The 18,244-nt window shown below is 41.3% G+C and overlaps 1 protein-coding gene across 1 annotated transcript in view; it reads left to right on the top strand.

Annotated features, from left to right (window-relative positions):
• Window positions 1–18,244, top strand: part of LOC138366621 (ecdysteroid-phosphate phosphatase-like) — a 35,539-nt gene that overhangs the window by 2,111 nt on the left and 15,184 nt on the right. Inside the window, 5 exon segments of the mRNA XM_069327765.1 lie at window positions 62–302; window positions 2,733–2,928; window positions 3,242–3,325; window positions 10,412–10,581; window positions 16,656–16,864. Coding sequence (XP_069183866.1) covers window positions 62–302; window positions 2,733–2,928; window positions 3,242–3,325; window positions 10,412–10,581; window positions 16,656–16,864 — 900 coding nt within the window.

Raw genomic sequence — 18,244 nt, forward strand, 5'->3', positions numbered from 1 at the left:
CATGCTTGCTTATCCTTTTTGTCTGCTGTTGCAGCTTTCATATCCTTATTTACTCTTACAGGGAAAAGGCACTAGCAGCAACTGGTCATCGAGGCGTTCAATTAGCATCTGATTGGTTACTTGCACATGTTAATGACACAACCTTGGATCTTGACTGTCCTAGAGAATATGTGGTATACATGTGTCCTACAGGTCCCCTGCAAGAACAGATACAAAATTTTTGGGAAGAGTCACTCCAAAAATGTGGCTGGAACGGAGCACATAATTTGGTACCACACATTACCCTCTGCTCATTTTTTAAAGTGAGTTGGTGTTGTGTAATTATTTGCAATTACAGGAAGGGAGCTATGTTCATAGTGTCCTATATAACAGTACTGTATGATACATTATGCTTTCTATTCAGTTTCAGTAATTTATTATTATGACTTTTTTTTCTGGGGGAGTTCCCTTGTGGCTCCCGGAAGCTATCTCACTGAGATGACTCCATTCTAATTGGTCACATCAGTCACAGGAGCTATGTTTGGTGTACTATGAACCAGAGCCAGAACATGGCTCTCCTTTACAGAGGTGCAGGGAGCGAGTGACAATCCACCACCCCACCAGGGAAAGCATCCAGAAAGTCAGCAAAGCTTTACACACAACTATAAGGTTCATAGAAAATGAAGCCTTGAAGTTCCCAAACAACTCTACAAAAAATTCATTTGAAACAATAGATTCACTCAAAACTTGCTAGAACCCATTAGTATCGATAGCTGCCACCATGCAACCTGGCCTCAGCACCACAGCTAACTCCCCAGCTCAGTTCTGTCACTGATGTTATGGTAGTTACTGCTATCTTACTGCTACTTTGCTAAAATCAGCAAATAAAATTATGGAACTACTAACACAGAAATGCAAAGAAGCAACCATTCATACCTCAGGAGGGAAGTGGACGAAAGGAGAACGGTAAACCCATGGTTCAACAGAAAGTGTGAGGAGGAAAAGAAGCCCAAAAAATACATGGAAGAAGTATAGGGACATGGGTGCAGGGGCAAATAAGGAGGTACTAAAGAGGGACAGGAATGAATATTCAAGAATCAGGAGGGTAGCAGTTTGAGAATGAAATTGCAGCAAAGGCATGAGCCAGCATAAACTGTATATGGCAATACTGTATATGAAGGAAAACAATGGTACGAGACCATGTGATTAGACTGCAGGTACAGGGAAGAACACCTATGGAAAATTATAAAGAAGTATATGAAGAACTCAACAGGAGGTTCCAGGAGGTCTTCAAACAAGAACCAGATTGGTGTCCAAGTGGGAGTGACAACAGACAATGGGAAAGAACACTAGGTAGAATTGAAATTAATGTAAAAGAGGTACTGTATAAAGATACCTGGAAAGATTGTGTGTTACCCATTAACTGTAATGTTCAACATTACACTGGAGACAAAGGAGCTACAGAAAATCTGGAAAAAAAATCAAATGTAATTCCAATATTCAAGAATTGGGACAAACATGAAGCAGTAAACTATAGACTAGTGTCATTAATGTTCATTCAATGCAAAATTCTAGAAAAGTCATCTGGAAAAGGAGTGTAAAAAATTTAGGGAGTAAATTTTTAATAGAGGCACAACATGGCTTCAGAGAGGGAAAATTCTGCTTAACAAACTTGATTGAATTTGAACTTGGTGACAGGGTCACCAAAATAAGACAAGAAAGGGAAAGATGAGTAGACTGCATTTGTCTAGACTCCCGAAAAGCTACATTTCCTCTCAAACGACTAATATACAAAATGGAGAGACAAGCAGGGATAACAGGAAAGGTTATCCTCATATCCATTAGTTGTGTGTAAATGGCTAGGAGGCAGGGCATAAAGAGCTAGATTTCACTTCCCTGTAGTCACTGATAGGTAAACCGGTAAAAACTATTTAGTCTGGGACACGGAGTACAGAACAATATTCTGGATAAACTTATTTAAAATAAAGTCTAGCTCAAGATACTTAAATGTATTACTGTTGCTCTACTTCACATTGTGCCAAAGACTTTCTCCAATTAGCCTCTAGTATCTAGTACATGTGCACTAGGAAGCTGGAAAAAAAAGGACTTGTTAGCAAGTGATAATGTGCACAAATGTAATGTAAAAGAGGTACAGTATAGAGATACCTGCAAATATTGTGTGTGTGTTGAGGGGGGGGGGAGAATAGTACAGTAGTTAGTAATGGATGGTTGATTGACAATTGAGAAGCGGGCCGAAAGAGCAGAGCTCAACCCCCGCAAGCACAATTAGGAGAATACAAAGAATGAAACTGCAAATCAAAGACTTTTTTTTTATAACTCCTTCTGCATAAGCTTCACTGACAACCACAGTTGCATTAACTGATGTCATTGATTTTTCTTGTAAGACCAGATGGCCATCCTCCATCATCAATCCTAATGTTTACCTTGTGTTGTAGGAATTGTAATACAGGGATGGTTGGTGTTTGGAATTGTGGACGAGTATATGTGACTGCCAAGACAAGACAAGATTAACTAATTAATGAGAAAAGCTAATTAATGAGAAAATAAGGAAATTCATTCAGAATGCAGACTATAAAATTTTACCAGACCAAAATAATTTCAGGGATAAAAGAGGAAATAAGGAAGTCAATGCAAAAAAATATAGATATATTTATATGTGACCATATTCATATAAGATATGTGTGTAGCATTTATTACTATGCTATATTTCTAACCCTAAGCATTCCTTGCAGTCTGGTGATGAAAACTGTGAAGCCCTAGTCTCGGCACTGAAGGATGTTGTACATAGCATTATGCCCTCCCTCCCCTCCAGTCTAACCCTCGACAAATATATATCACCCAACTACATGGGTCTATTTTTAAATGACCAGCAGGCAGATGTTCTTAAGAAACTTGCCGTTACTTATATAAAGGAAGTATCTCACATGTGTAAGTACGCAGTTGTGTATATTTTATTCTTTATTTTATATTACACTTCTTAAGGATTGCAACAGCTCATTTAAAGCCTTTGATTATTTAGAATGAACATTAACAACTTTTTGCCATTATTTTGTAAATTTATTATACTATACCGTATAATGCATTGATTAGCTGAATGTCTTTAATACTGCATTATTTATTTTTTAATAAAACAAGCAAGGCAGCTGCTCTGGAAGGAGCATCAACAAGAAGTCTGTCTTTAGTTTTCAATTACAAGTTTGTACTGCTAATTGCTGGTATTTGCCTTTCTTGTTTAACAAAGTTGAAGCTGGGTGTTACGACAAACTGGAGGTGATGGCAGCATGTCTGCCATGGTGCACAGGAACAACTTTGACTCAAGAATACTGTAAGCAGGATATGCCCAAAGGGAATGAAGAGTTATTATTTTTGTTGTGGCTTTGTTTGCAGAAATTCTTTGTTCTACATTTTTTTGTGCAAAATTTGGCATGTTTTTTACACAAAAACCTCACCTCTTTGATTAGAGTTATTATTTTGTAAAAGAAACAGTTTGTTCTTTTGCTTGTTTTTATGACTTTTATTTGCATGGGCCATCTTGAAATAATGCATTTAAAATATTAATCAAATGCCTACTAATACACTAGTGATGTCATTTACAAGTTAGTAAATCTTTGCAGAGCACAGTGAGGCACTTAAAAGTGATCTTATAATTTATTTGATTAAGATCAAGTCATTTCATGGATTCGGTATCCTTGAAAATGAAGAATTACAAATATAGTTTATAAACAGTAATGGAAATGAGCAGAATAGAAAAGGGATAAATTTTTCCTCTGTATATAAGAGTCTACAGATGGTGACAAATTCATAGCCAAAAAGGAAGCTTAGTAAGCAACCATAAATATGAAAGTATGCTGGCTACAAAACTTGTATATTCAAATAACTGTAGCCATTTCAAGGTGGTCAGCAGTTCAGTTCAATTTAGTATGGATATACCCATGGGGTTGGGGGATGTAAAAGCAGATAAGACAGATGAATAATTAAGGCTTTAATTATTGGTGAGCTTTGGAAACACTGTAATAGGTCTGCATGAAAGGATGAAAATAAAAATACTGTAGTATCAGTCTGTAAAGGTTTATTTGAGTACTCTATTTATTGCAAATAATTTATTTGTGTGTAATTTGTTTCTCAAAGTGGCAGGGAAGATGTTTTCTCTGGAGGAACCACTGGTGGCTCCCTGAAACTGTCTCCCTGAGATGGATTCCCACTACTGAGGATCAGAGGCAAAACTTGGCACCCCTTACAGAGGCACGGGAAGCTGGGGATTATTACAGTCACCCACACCGAGAAAGCATTCAGAATGTAAGCGAAGCAATACAAACACCTGCAGAGTTCACAAGGAGCTAAGCACCAAAACAGCCAAATGATTCCACAAATGAATCATTCAACCTAAATGTTTCACTTGAAAATAGCTCTAGCTCCTTAGTGCAAATGGCCACCAAGAGGTGGCATCCCAGGAGTTAGCAGTAGTCATGCAGTTAGGGTACAGTAGGTTAAAACCTGGCTAACCACTTGGGTTAGCCAGGTATTTCAGGCAGATTACTGGATGATGTCACTTGACCTCAAGGATGCATACTGGCATGTTCCTATTCACCAGGACTGGTTAGGGTTTCTGGTGGAGCATCAGGCTTACCACTTCAAGGTTCTACCCCTCGTCTTGAATCTGGCTCTTTGTATCTTTACCGCCATCAAGGGTACCATCTGTTGGTGGTCATTCGTGCTAATGGGTTCAAACTAGTTTCTGGTAAATCAGTTTGACTTATTGAGTTTGAATAAATCATTTGTTAATTTGTTTGGCTGCTTTGGTGCTTCATTTTCTTTGAACCTTGCAGTTGCCTATTTCTGAGCTCACTTTCTGGATGCTTTCTCGGTGAGGAGGGGTGATTATAACAAATCCCAGCTCACTGTGCCTCTGTGAGGGACCAGGTTCTGTCTCTGGTTCCCAGTAGGCCATACACAACTTCTATGGCTAATGTGATTCAGTAGGCAGAAGCCATCTCAACAAGATAGCTTCAGGAGTCTCTGAGGCTTTACCAGAACGAGACATTTCATTAAATTCAATGCTGTTTTTTGTTTTGGTTTTTTGTTATATTTTGCAGGAGTACTGTGTATGTTAATTATAATAAGTGAATTTCATACCTGCAAAATAATGCGGTATGTATACTTTACACCTGCAATACAATGAGGTGGGTATATTTCATACCTACAAAATAATGTTAGGACAGTTTAATCATTTCTGGCAATATTCTTTTCACTTGTTTGGTGAATTGAATGTTAAGTTCACTGTGCATAAAGAGCTAATGAAAATTATTTTCATTCAGCCATATTATTTAGGCTTATTAAATATTTCAGGTAGGAGGCTGGGTGGCTTTGGTCACCCATGGAAGCACTACCATGGGAGAGGTAAAGGGGATGTCCTTTCTCATTTTTTTCCTTTCTGTTTTGACCATGTTTATTTTTCAACACAACTTGATTGTCTGTCAGATTTTCTTAATTCCACATTGTCTTTTCATTGAATGTTTTAATCTTGTTCTTTTTCACTTATTATTTTTCCTGCTTATGCCTATGTCTTTTGCTATTTCATTCTCCCAACTCTCCTGCTTGTGTATGCTTATTGAGGTTCCTCACATTCTTGCTTCTCTGTGCAAGCAGGTGGCGACTGCTTCACTTGTGGATTAACCAAACCAGCATGAAGGAATTTTCAGTTTATGTATCAAGTAATTATGGAAGGTATGAAGCTGGTTAGTAGCAGAAACATTATGGGGGGAAGCAAAGTATCATAAGGGGGATAGTTTTCCTAATATTTGTGCATTTCTATTTCTGCATCATTTTATGTGCATACTTGGTGACAGTCCAACCCGTCTTCCTAATAGAATGTTACATTTTGGCGTATACTCTACATAAGGCCAAAAATTGTCGTTCTAGAAAATGGTAGCGGCTCACAAAATTTACATACTGTCCCATTTTCTGTTTTTGGTCTTCAGGTAGGTAAGGATAAGGAACCTTACTACGACAGTTTCTTGACGTTTGTAATCATAGAAGGACAGGCTGGACAATCATCATATACAGATATCTAGCAAATACTCTACCTGACACTACATTTGTTTAACATTGTAAGGAGCAAGAATGATCAGTGATGGAAATGCTTGGGAAATGTTTTTAAAGTAAATGTCTTAATAGAAATGAAACAATAAGAATTGCAGAAGAAATGAGGCAAGGATTTCAGCAAGGTTCCAGAAGAACTGAGACAATATGGATTCCAGAAGGATGGCAACTATGAATTCTAGAAGGACTGAAACTATGGATTCCAGAAGGACTGAGACTGTGATTTCCAGAAGGACTGAGACAATAAGGATTCCAGAAGGACTGAGACAGTAAGGATTCCAGAAGGACTGAGACAGTAAGGATTCCAGAAGGACTGAGACAATAAGGATTCCAGAAGGACTGAGACAATAAGGATTCCAGAAGGACTGAGACAATAAGGATTCCAGAAGGACTGAGACAATAAGGATTCCAGAAGGACTGAGACAATAAGGATTCCAGAAGGACTGAGACAGTAAGGATTCCAGAAGGACTGAGACTGTGATTTCCAGAAGGACTGAGACAATAAGGATTCCAGAAGGACTGAGACAGTAAGGATTCCAGAAGGACTGAGACAATAAGGATTCCAGAAGGACTGAGACAATAAGGATTCCAGAAGGACTGAGACAGTAAGGATTCCAGTAGAACTGAGACAATAAGGATTCCAGAAGAAATGGCCAATAATGATTCCAGAGGAAATAACCAATAATGATTCTAGAAGAAATGGGCAATAAGGATTCCAGAAGAAAGGGGATGATTGTGGTTAAGAAAGAAATGTGACAATAAGGATTCCAGAAGAAATAAAATGAAACATATTAGGATTAAAGAGAACTTCTTTTTATCTGAAGAAGCATCACACAGCCACCAGCCACTGCTGAGGGTAACTTCCATGGTATAAGTCACACAGTACTGAATGTATTGTCCAGAAATTGTTTCAAAATGAATCACCTCTTGCTGCTTAGTTATTAGTACCATCAAATTCCATATAAGTTCATAAGATATTTTAATTAATAATTTAATTAGAATAATAATAAAATTAATTAATTTAATGAGTCTATAGACTTGTACAAGAAATGGGGATAATTTAGAAAGACAAGGATGCAATAGGCAGGGCAGAAGTATGGTTATAGGCAGCTGTTAAATTTAGAAATATGCCGTCGGCAGCAGATGTATGGAATCATTTGTAGATCAGCTGAGAATGATTTGTAAAAAATTCAAAATAAAGCTGCATAAAATGAAAAGTGTTCTGACATTAAAATAAAGAAATGTCTTTCTTGTTTATTATGACATGATAAATTTTAGAAAGCCAAGCTAAAAACATTTAAAACATTTTTAATGAATTGGAGAAAAGAATTCTGTAATTCATAAATGTAAATTATTTTGGTGACTAAATTTTCTAATGGAAATTACAAAGAGTTAAAAGACACTTTGCACAAATTGAAAAAAATGGAACTATAAATAAATATCAGTCATTCACAGTGAAAACCAAAAACTAATACTTTATTACTACTTTTCTCATTGTCATGGGGTGGTGAGGCATTTGCTTGGATATGATGAGAGAATGTTTTAGGAAATAAAGATTCGAGATATTGAGTACCACTTGTTATTTCATAATACCCTCCAAACTTGATAGCGCTACAAGCTACAAGTACAGTCACATCAAGAAGCAGAATTCCTGCCATTTCATGGACTATACTTCATATGTTATGCTAGGTACCATATGTATGCTCAACCCTGCCTTATCCTAAATACTTTCAGCATTTAAGATATCTTTTAGCTTTAAATGCTAAATCCAAGATATTTGGATGCTTTCTTCAAAAGTGTTTATTGGCCGTAGTTAAGTGTGGATAATGTATGTTTCTTGAACTAATGGGTATTGGCCTTGAAAGGTTAGGTGGGTCATTATAAATTCTGCCACTTTTGTCATTGTGAAACTAAACATTTCAGTGCTTCCAGTGGAAGCACTGAAATGTTTAAGCAATGTTAACCATCAACAGTTAAGCAATGTTAACCATCAACAGTTAAGCAATGTTAACCATCAACAGTTAAGCAATGTTAACCATCAACAGTTAAGCAATGTTAACCATCAACAGTTAAGCAATGTTAACCATCAACAGTTAAGCAATGTTAACCATCAACAGTTAAGCAATGTTAACCATCAACAGTTAAGCAATGTTAACCATCAACAGTTAAGCAATATTACCCATCAACAGTTAAGCATTGTTAACCATCAACAGTTAAGCATTGTTAACCATCAACAGTTAAGCATTGTTAACCATCAACAGTTAAGCAATGTTAACCATCAACAGTTAAGCAATGTTAACCATCAACAGTTAAGCATTGTTAACCATCAACAGTTAAGCATTGTTAACCATCAACAGTTAAGCATTGTTAACCATCATCAGTTAAGCATTGTTAACCATCAACAGTTAAACAATGTTACCCATCAATAGTTAAGCATTGTTAACCATCAACAGTTAAGCATTGTTAACCATCAACAGTTAAACAATGTTACCCATCAATAGTTAAGCAATGTTAACCATCAACATTCTCTTCTGACAATTGTTGATAGCCAGGTAACCTGTGGCACTACCACCAATGCTGCCTCAATTGATGGCTATCAATCCAGCTGCTGCCACACCAACTAAGACTGACACCCTCTCTCCTCAGTCAGTAGTGGCCAGTTGTATTTGTTTTTATTCAGGCCTCTTGGCGTCTATCACTCCATAAAAGAAGGACGTAATGGTATGGGGGTTTGCGAGAGCTGGTGAGAGCCCGACATGGGCTGGAAGACATGCTTTTTTTTTTCTTTCTTTCTTTCTTTCTCTGCCGTACACGTGCAACCCACAACCACTCTTCTCCCTCAGTTTTTTCACAGTTTTTATGAATATATTTTATCTGCATTTCTCTTACACTTATATTTTTTCAATTGTTTTAACAAAGATACCTGGGGAAGGTTAACTAGTATTTTTTTTACCTAATAATTCATGTCAATTGCTATGTTCTAGTAATATTGAAAGAGGGCTGTCCATGTTCTGTTTAAGATTGTGCAATTATGCAAATGTTCTGACATAAACCCTTATTATCTGTTTTAGGAAAATCTGGGATTAATCCGAGATATTTGCTTCTCACCTCTCGGGAGTTTCACCTCTGATCTCTCCTCATTAAGTCTGTGACAGACTAAAATGTTGTAATTTTTTCTTATATAAAGTGTGTATTTAGTCTTCAACTTCTGAGACTGCACCTAAGCACTGTTCGTGCAGTATTTGTAGTATTTCTAACTAAAAATCTCTTAAGAATATTTGCTACTCTATTTATATTACAGTACATTAATAGTAAATATAATTTTTTTTTAATTTCTCAATTGATTTATGTAAAATGTACCATTAGGAAGATTGTTCTACTGTATATTTTAAAGGGGGTCTGTACTCAGGGATTTAGGGATTGCTCTGTACCCTATTATAATTTATGTACTGCATTTTAATTTATTTTGCTAATAAGCTAGTATGGTATACAGCACTTCATTCTCAGTACTGGAGGAGTGAGAGAAAATATTTTTACTGAAAAAATAATTTGAGCAAGCTACTGAATTATTTTAAGCCCCCAAAATGCATGCAAAGTGTCATATAGGATGAAAACATTTTTCCTGGTGCTTTCTAGACAGTGCTAATAGATCAAAGTGAAACCTTCTGCTTAACAACCACCATAGCATTGCTCCCTAACTTAGCCAAATAAAAGTTTTTGACCTGCATGCTAAAATAATTTCATAATGTATTTACAGCTTCAGTCTCTTGATAATTTTTTGTTGTGGTAATAATTTAAATAGGTATGCTCTGGGTAACATGCACATGTAGAATTAGGCAAAGTCACTATAATACACAAGTCATACACAGATCTTGTACAAACACATTTATCACCAGTTTCCCAGTAAATGTCTTTGAAAGTGCAGCATGATTACTTGGTACTATATACAAAATTTTAAGTTAATGACTGCAGCATTCCTTCCTAGCTTAAAGGCACAAAACTAAACAGATGGCATTCGGTTTCAGAAAATTTTGAGTAAATATTATTTAAAGTATGAATTGTTTCAAACATTACCTATTCTTAGCATGTCAACTCGCATTAGTACATTTGTGTTAAGAATTTCTACTCTCAGCAGCGATGACACACAACAGTAGCTAACACATACAATTATTGTTTCAAGCAAACTATTGCACTTAGTTGTGTTCTTTTCTTAGTAAAAGTCCAAATATCAAGTTACATATGGGAAACCGAAACAGCACATGTAAAATAAATCCCTATACTTTTTATATTGATTTTGTTTTCTTTCTAACAGGCACCACAGGTGAAGCAGCAACAAAAGCGTTACACCTAACGTTAGCTTACCAGTTTCCGCCATCACAATTCTCTCGTCTTGAATCTCTGGTGGATATAGTGGAGCCAAGGGCACTGTCTACATGGGAGGTGCGATTGTACTCCAGGGACACACGAATTCTTGGAAATGAGGTAGGTACTGCCTTGGGGGGCCTCGTAGCCTGGTGGATAGCGCGCAGGACTCGTAATTCTGTGGCGCGGGTTCGATTCCCGCACGAGGCAGAAGCAAATGGGCAAAGTTTCTTTCACCCTGAATGCCCCTGTTACCTAGCAGTAAATAGGTACCTGGGTGTTAGTCAGCTGTCACGGGCTGCTTCCTGGGGGTGGAGGCCTGGTCGAGGACCGGGCCGCGGGGACACTAAAAGCCCCGAAATCATCTCAAGATAACCTCAAGATAACTGCTGTAAATTGCCTTGCAGTTGCTGGTACAAATTCTTACCCCATTCAGGTTCAGAATTCATTTGATTTATGTTTTACTATTAGTATCTATTCTTGATTTTGCTTCTATTTGTTTATAACTTTGCTGTATTATATTTCTTTAGTACTATAATACTTCATTCACTTGTACAATACTGGATGTGTTTGTTGAGATTATCATAGGCTACAATTTGGTAAGACCAAAACTAGACTTGGCTGTTGCATCCTGTAGTGATTGAATCAAGGAAACAGTGCCTTGGCTGGAAATTTTCCCTGCCCTTGTGCCTAGAATAACCTTTATAAGACTCACCCAGGTCCTCTGATGTTCAAAACAGACACCAGGATTTGGTAAATGCTCCATGTCTCATCACCTCTATGGAGGTTCTTTACTTATCCAGTCTATTTCTCTGTGATTGAAATTCCCAAGTATTAACATTCTGGGTTTCACTCCCTTTGACACCATGGCTGCATTTTGTATTAATGTCAGGCAAGTCTAATTGCATTTATTATATTCTTCCCTAGGACTTCTGTTGTTTAGTGGGAGATTGTAAATCACCATGTCTTCATGCTCCTCTATGTTGCTATTCTAAGTACATACTCTTGCTGATCAGATTCCTCTGACACTCACTTCCTCGAAGCTCCAATGTAGTTGTAGCAGCTGGACTACACTATCTCCTCCCCTTCTCACCCTATCTTTATTTATTACTTGAAATCTTTGCGGGAAGATTTTATTTCCTATAACACTCGTCAGTTTCGTTTCTGTTATTGCAATACAGTATGTATTGCTCTTCCATTCTTTCACTCTTTCCTGTAACTCTACCCCTTATTTGTAATTCCTGATTATCAATTCCTGTAATCCCTAATTTGATTTCAATTTTGAATTAATTTCCTAATTCATTATATCAGGGGACAGGTAGCCAGGGTGTATTCATATGCATTAGGCTTATATTGAACCCCCCCCCCAAGGTCAAATTACTGACCTGCCCAGGATGTAACCCCACAACAAGCTGATTAACTCCTGAGTACCTACTTACTGTTAAGTGAACAGGTGCATTAGGTGAAAGTAAATGCACCCAACCATTTCTGTCCCATCCGGGATTTAAATCCGTAATTCTTGCTTGGAAGTCTAGAACGAACCCGACTGTACTATCAGGACCCTAAATGTGGGAGGGAGGATGAGGGAAAGGGTGACAAGTGAGAGGGAAGATGAGGGGAAGGATGGCAAGGGAAAGGGAGGATTAGGGGAAGGAAGGCAAGGGAGAGGGAGGATGAGGGGAAGAGCGGCAAGGGAGAGGGAGGATGAGGGGAAGGGTGGCAACGAAGAGGGAGGATTAGGGGAAGTGTAGCAAGGGAAAGGGAGGATGAGGGGAAGGGTGACAAGGGAGAGGGAGGGAGGGCAAGAGAAAGAGAGGATGAGGGGAAGGGTGGCAAGGGAAAGGGAGGATGAGGGGAAGGATGGCAAGGAAGAGGGAGGATGAGGGGAAGAGTGGCAAGGGAGAATGAGGATGAGGGGAAGGATGGCAAGGAAGAGGGAGGATGAGGGGAAGGGTGGCAAGAGAGAGGGGGATGAGGGGAAGGGGGTGGGACAGGAGGGGGGGGGAATTGAAATAAGTTTATTGAGGTATACATACACACAAAGGGATGAAGCAGCTCAAGCTGTTCTCACCCCGTTCAGTGGGGGGGGGGAGACAAGAGGGAGTGGGGAGGACGTAGATGGAGTGGATAGATAGATGGATGCATAGGTAGATGAATGGATAGACGATTACAGATGGATAGATAGATGGGTAGATGACTAGATAGATGAGTAGATGGAAGGATTGATAGGCGGATAAATAGACGGATAGAGGGATTGATAGATGGATAGATAGATAGAAATATGGATGGATAGGTGAATGAATAGAAATATGGATGGATAAGTGAATGGATAGAAATATGGATGGATAGATAGAAATGTGGATGTCCATATATCCACAGTGATGTGATATGTGGATAGATGGACGTGGATGGATGTGTGGACAGACTGCTGGATGGATAGATAGACATATAGATAGATGGAAAGATGAGTAAATGGATGGATAGATGTATAGAGGGTAAATAGACGGGTATTTGAACACATACAAATGTGTTGTGTTATTTATAATTGGCGACGCGACCCCCTGCACTCAATCCCCCCCCCCCACATCCCCAGACAGCCATCACCCCCTCCCCCCCTGCCCCCCCCCCCTCCTCCCGCCACATCCCCATACAGCCATCACCCCTCCTGACCCCCCCTTCCCCCCACACCCCTAGAGAGCCATCACCCCATACCCCCTCCGGCCCCCCCCCCCCTTCCCCAGACAGCCATCACCCCACCACAATTGTGAGCCAGGGGACCCGCCCCCACGTGTCTCAGTCGTGTCATCTCTGTAGTTCAAGGAGGACGCGTAAGGTCCGCCTCTCCCCTAGTGACACCACTTTTTTTTTCCCCCCATCCTTATTCTCCCTCTGTAGGCCTACCTACTACACCCTGATATACTTGCGTATGTTGGCACACACACGACAGTACCCCCTGGCCTTCTGCTGACTCCCGACCCCCACTCCCCCACTCCTGACACCCACTCCCCACTCCCACTCCCGACACCCACTCCCCACACCCACTCCCCACACCCACTCCCCACACCCACTCCCCACACCCCACTCCCGACACCCACTCCCCACTCCCGACATCCACTCCCCACACCCACTCCCCACACCCACTCCACACTCCCCACTCCCGACACCCACTCCCCACACCCACTCCCCACACCCACTCCCCACACCCACTCCCCACACCCACTCCCCACACCCACTCTCCACTCCCGACACCCACTCTCGACACCCACTCCCCACACCCACTCCCACACCCACTCCCCACACCCACTCCCCACACCCACTCCCCACACCCACTCCCCACTCCCGACACCCACTCCCCACTCCCGACACTCACTCCCCACTCCCGACACCCACTCTCGACACCCACTCCCCACACCCACTCCCCACACCCACTCCCCACTCCCCGACACCCATTCCCCACTCCCCGACACCCACACCCACTCCCCACTCCCGACACCCACTCTCGACACCCACTCCCCACACCCACTCCCCACTCCCCGACACCCATTCCCCACTCCCCGACACCCATTCCCCACTCCCCGACACCCACACCCACTCCTGACACCCACACCCACTCCCAGACACCCACACCCACTCCCCGACACCCACACCCACTCCCCGACACCCACACCCACTCCTGACACCCACACCCACTCCCCGACACCCACACCCACTCCCCGACACCCACACCCACTCCCCGACACCCACACCCACTCCCCGACACCCACACCCACTCCCCGACACCCACACCCACTCCCCGACACCCACACCCACTCCCCGACACCCACACCCACTCCCCGACACCCACACCCACTCCTGACACCCACACCCACTCCTGACACCCACACCCACTCCCAGACACCCACACCCACTCCCCGACACCCACACCCACTCCCCGACACCCACACCCACTCCTGACACCCACACCCATTCCTGACACCCACACCCACTCCCAGACACCCACACCCACTCCCAGACACCCACACCCACTCCCCGACACCCACACCCACTCCCCGACACCCACACCCACTCCTGACACCCACATCCACTCCCAGACACCCACACCCACTCCCCGACACCCACACCCACTCCCCAACACACACACCCACTCCTGACACCCACACCCATTCCTGACACCCACACCCACTCCCAGACACCCACACCCCTCCCTGACACCCACACCCACTTCCCACACCCACCCCCAACACCCACTCCCTACACTCACTCCCCACACCCACCCCCGACACCCACACCCACTCCCCACACCCACCCCCGACACCCACACCCACTCCCTACACCCACTCCCCACACCCACTCCCGACACCCACACCCACTCCCCGACACCCACACCCACTCCCTACACCCACTCCCCACACCCACCCCCGACATCCACTCCCTAGACTCACTCCCCAACACCCACCCCCGACACCCACCCCCGACACCCACACCCAACACCCACACCCGACACCCACTCCCTACACCCACTCCCCACACCCACTCCCCGACACCCACACCCACTCCTGACACCCACACCCACTCCTGACACCCACACTCCTGACACCCACACCCACTCCTGACACCCACTCCCGACACCCACACCCACTCCCGACACCCACACCCACTCCCGACACCCACACCCACTCCCCCGACACCCACACCCACTCCCGACACCCACACCCACTCCCGACACCCACACCCACTCCTGACACCCACTCTCCGACACCCACACCCACCTCCAACACCCACACCCACCCCCCGACACCCACTCCCAACACCCACTCCCCACACCCACACCCACCCCCAACACCTACTCCCCACACCCACTCCCCAACACCCACTCCCCAACACCCACTCCCCGACACCCACACCCCGACACCCACACCCCACTCCCGACACTCACTCCCCACACCCACTCCCCGACACCCACACCCATAATTCAATGACTTAATTCATGTCCTTTTTTCATATTTACATTAAAATTTTGAATCGAATTAGCTTCGTCAATTTCTAGGTCTTACCTATTCCATTTATTTGTATGTAAAAGGTTTCCTTCTTTGTTCAATACCCTTTAACCATTTTGAGTCCTATAATGCTTAATGGTAAATATAACAAAAAAAATGTTAGCAATGTAAATATAAACAAGAAAACGTGGGCTCACGTGAGCTTTTTCTCAAACGTGAGAATAAAAGGACAGAACACATTTTTGGTTGTACTGTGAGTTCGGCGCTGAACCAGATATTTGGGTCATCCGGCCAGAATTGTGTCTGGTGACAATTTTGCCACATCTGGACAGAAATCCAGGCAGCCGGAGAGTAGTTTAGGTAAATTTTCGAAAGGTACACATTTCAAGATCCACAGTAATAAACACGAAGACAGACTAAAATTAGGTAAGCTGAAGTTTCTGTTGTAAATTACATCGTTGATATATAGTGTGTGTAGAAATAATAATGATGTTGGTTGTGGTACAAAAAATTGACAATATAATAATAATTATAATAATAATAATGATGATAATTCATTGTGTTGGGGAACAAGTAGATAGTTTATACATACAGTACATGTTAGGCTTATATCAAGTACACGTACTGTACTGTACAGTTACGAAAACATTTGCTGTAATGAAAAGATTAGTAAAATGTACTTCAAAGAGAGCATTTTAAGTACTGTACAGTATACCAATGCAAAGTTAATATACTGCATGTACAGTACAGAATAAATGTGTGGATTGGAATAACTAATGTTGTAGAATAGAACCTGCTTAATTAATTTTACTGGTGGCATGTAGGTACTAGGTACAGCTGTTCAATTGGAGATTAAAAACCACAGTTATTGAATAAAGTCTTAATAACTGTGGTCTTTAATTTCATTAGTTTTTTAATACTTTTAAGAATCTTGAATCAAATACAGTATACATTTAGTTTAGTACAAAATGATTAAATGATTGGTAAGAAATATGTACGTCCTGTTATTTGCATTATCAGGTATGATATCACTCTTACCAAGATAAGCAATCTATTTCTAATATCACTGTTACTCATACGTTTCACTTCACACACATTCATACTTTCATACTGTGAGTTGATTCCTTTGTTTTAACAGTTGACATTTTTCTTTATGGAAACACAGAATCGGAATATATTCTCGCACCCTCTCCTCAGGTGCACAAGGTCTTATATTCGCACGTTCCACGAGATCCCGATGAGCTCGAACTATTAATTGGAGATTTTGTGTATGTTAAAGGAGATTGTCTTGCGTCCTCACCTGATGGTTGGGTTGAAGGAACATCTTGGCTCACAGGTTCAACAGGATTTTTACCAATTAATTACATAGAACGCACAGCTGAGTCAGATGCTTGGACACTTCATAGGTGAGTGGTTATGGGTTTTTTAAATTTATATAAAATGTTTTTGTTATATTCAAGGTACTGGTTTAGGAAGAAGTAGCCTATTTTAGCTGTTTATATTTATTATTAGGTATCTCTGATCGGGATTTCTTATGGTTTTGTCATGTTTATCTGTTATACAGGCATGGTAAAAGATAGGCCTCTTGCACAGTGGTCAGTGCAGTTGCTTCACAGCCAAAATGTGACATGTTTGATTTCTGCAGCTGGACAAAGAGTTTTAGGCACTTTTGCTTTCACTTGATGCCTCTGTTCATCTAGTAAAGTAGGCACCCTGGAATTAGACAACGTTTGTGGGTTGCATCTTGGGGAGGGCAGTAGTTGACTAAGGAAAACTTCAATGAACCTAAACAGGCTTCCTGTCTCCGATAATGGGAAATAAATACAGTTATGTATGATTTATAGGTTTACTGATGCCAGAAATTTTACCATAATACCTAGGATGTATACTCTAATATTATAGTATTTAAAGACCAATATGTACTGTATTCCATTACCTGTACTTAATATTTTGTTAGGTGTTAGAATGATCACAGATTAATAATATATTAGTAACATTCAGTTACTGTTTTTTAATAATCATAACATTAGCATTCTTATAGAGTTCACTAAATGAAAAAGTGCTAAATAGTATCTCTAGTGGTAATTACTGGTTAATAACACTCAAATAAAAAATATATAGCAATTTGTATGGCTTTTAGTAGTGGTTTGTGGGCGAGATCCCATTCATACCTACTATGTTGACTTTCAGGTAATCAGATTACCTGAAAACAGGTAATCAACAGGTAATCATCACATGGTTCTATTCAAAGTTTCAGAGTACAAAATTTGTTGCATCACATTTATAATATCTTATAACTTAGGTTGAGAGGTGAGACTAATGAAATGAAGTTCAACATCCACAAGCACAATTAGGCAAGTGTCAGGCAAGAGGGCATGAAACATGGGCACAAGTGGGTGGGGCAATGGAAATAAAATGCCCTTTTCTGAGCAGTCCCTCCATGGCTCCCTGCTCTCTTCCCTTAATCTCTTTTCCCAAGATTACGGCAGACTGAGCTTAAGATGAGGTAGTCAACTCTCCCCGATCCTTGGGTTCAATAGGCCTGCCACCTGATGGTGACTGAGGTAGTAGTTGGAGTGAGTTCATTAATTCAAAATGATTTGGTGATGCTGGATTTAAGATCATTGTTTATAGGGAATGTTTAGTATTTGAAGGGTTTTTGTGTGTCATTGTGAACAGTTCCTTCTGTAGGGATGATAATATTCTCTTCCATGAGCTCCTCAAACCATTATTGGGGAGCCTACTGTAATCTCAGTACCTGGTCAGATCCATGCATTGGACTAAGA

The sequence above is a fragment of the Procambarus clarkii genome, chromosome 20 (genome assembly GCF_040958095.1).
Source record: "Procambarus clarkii isolate CNS0578487 chromosome 20, FALCON_Pclarkii_2.0, whole genome shotgun sequence".
Taxonomy (NCBI): domain Eukaryota; kingdom Metazoa; phylum Arthropoda; class Malacostraca; order Decapoda; family Cambaridae; genus Procambarus; species Procambarus clarkii.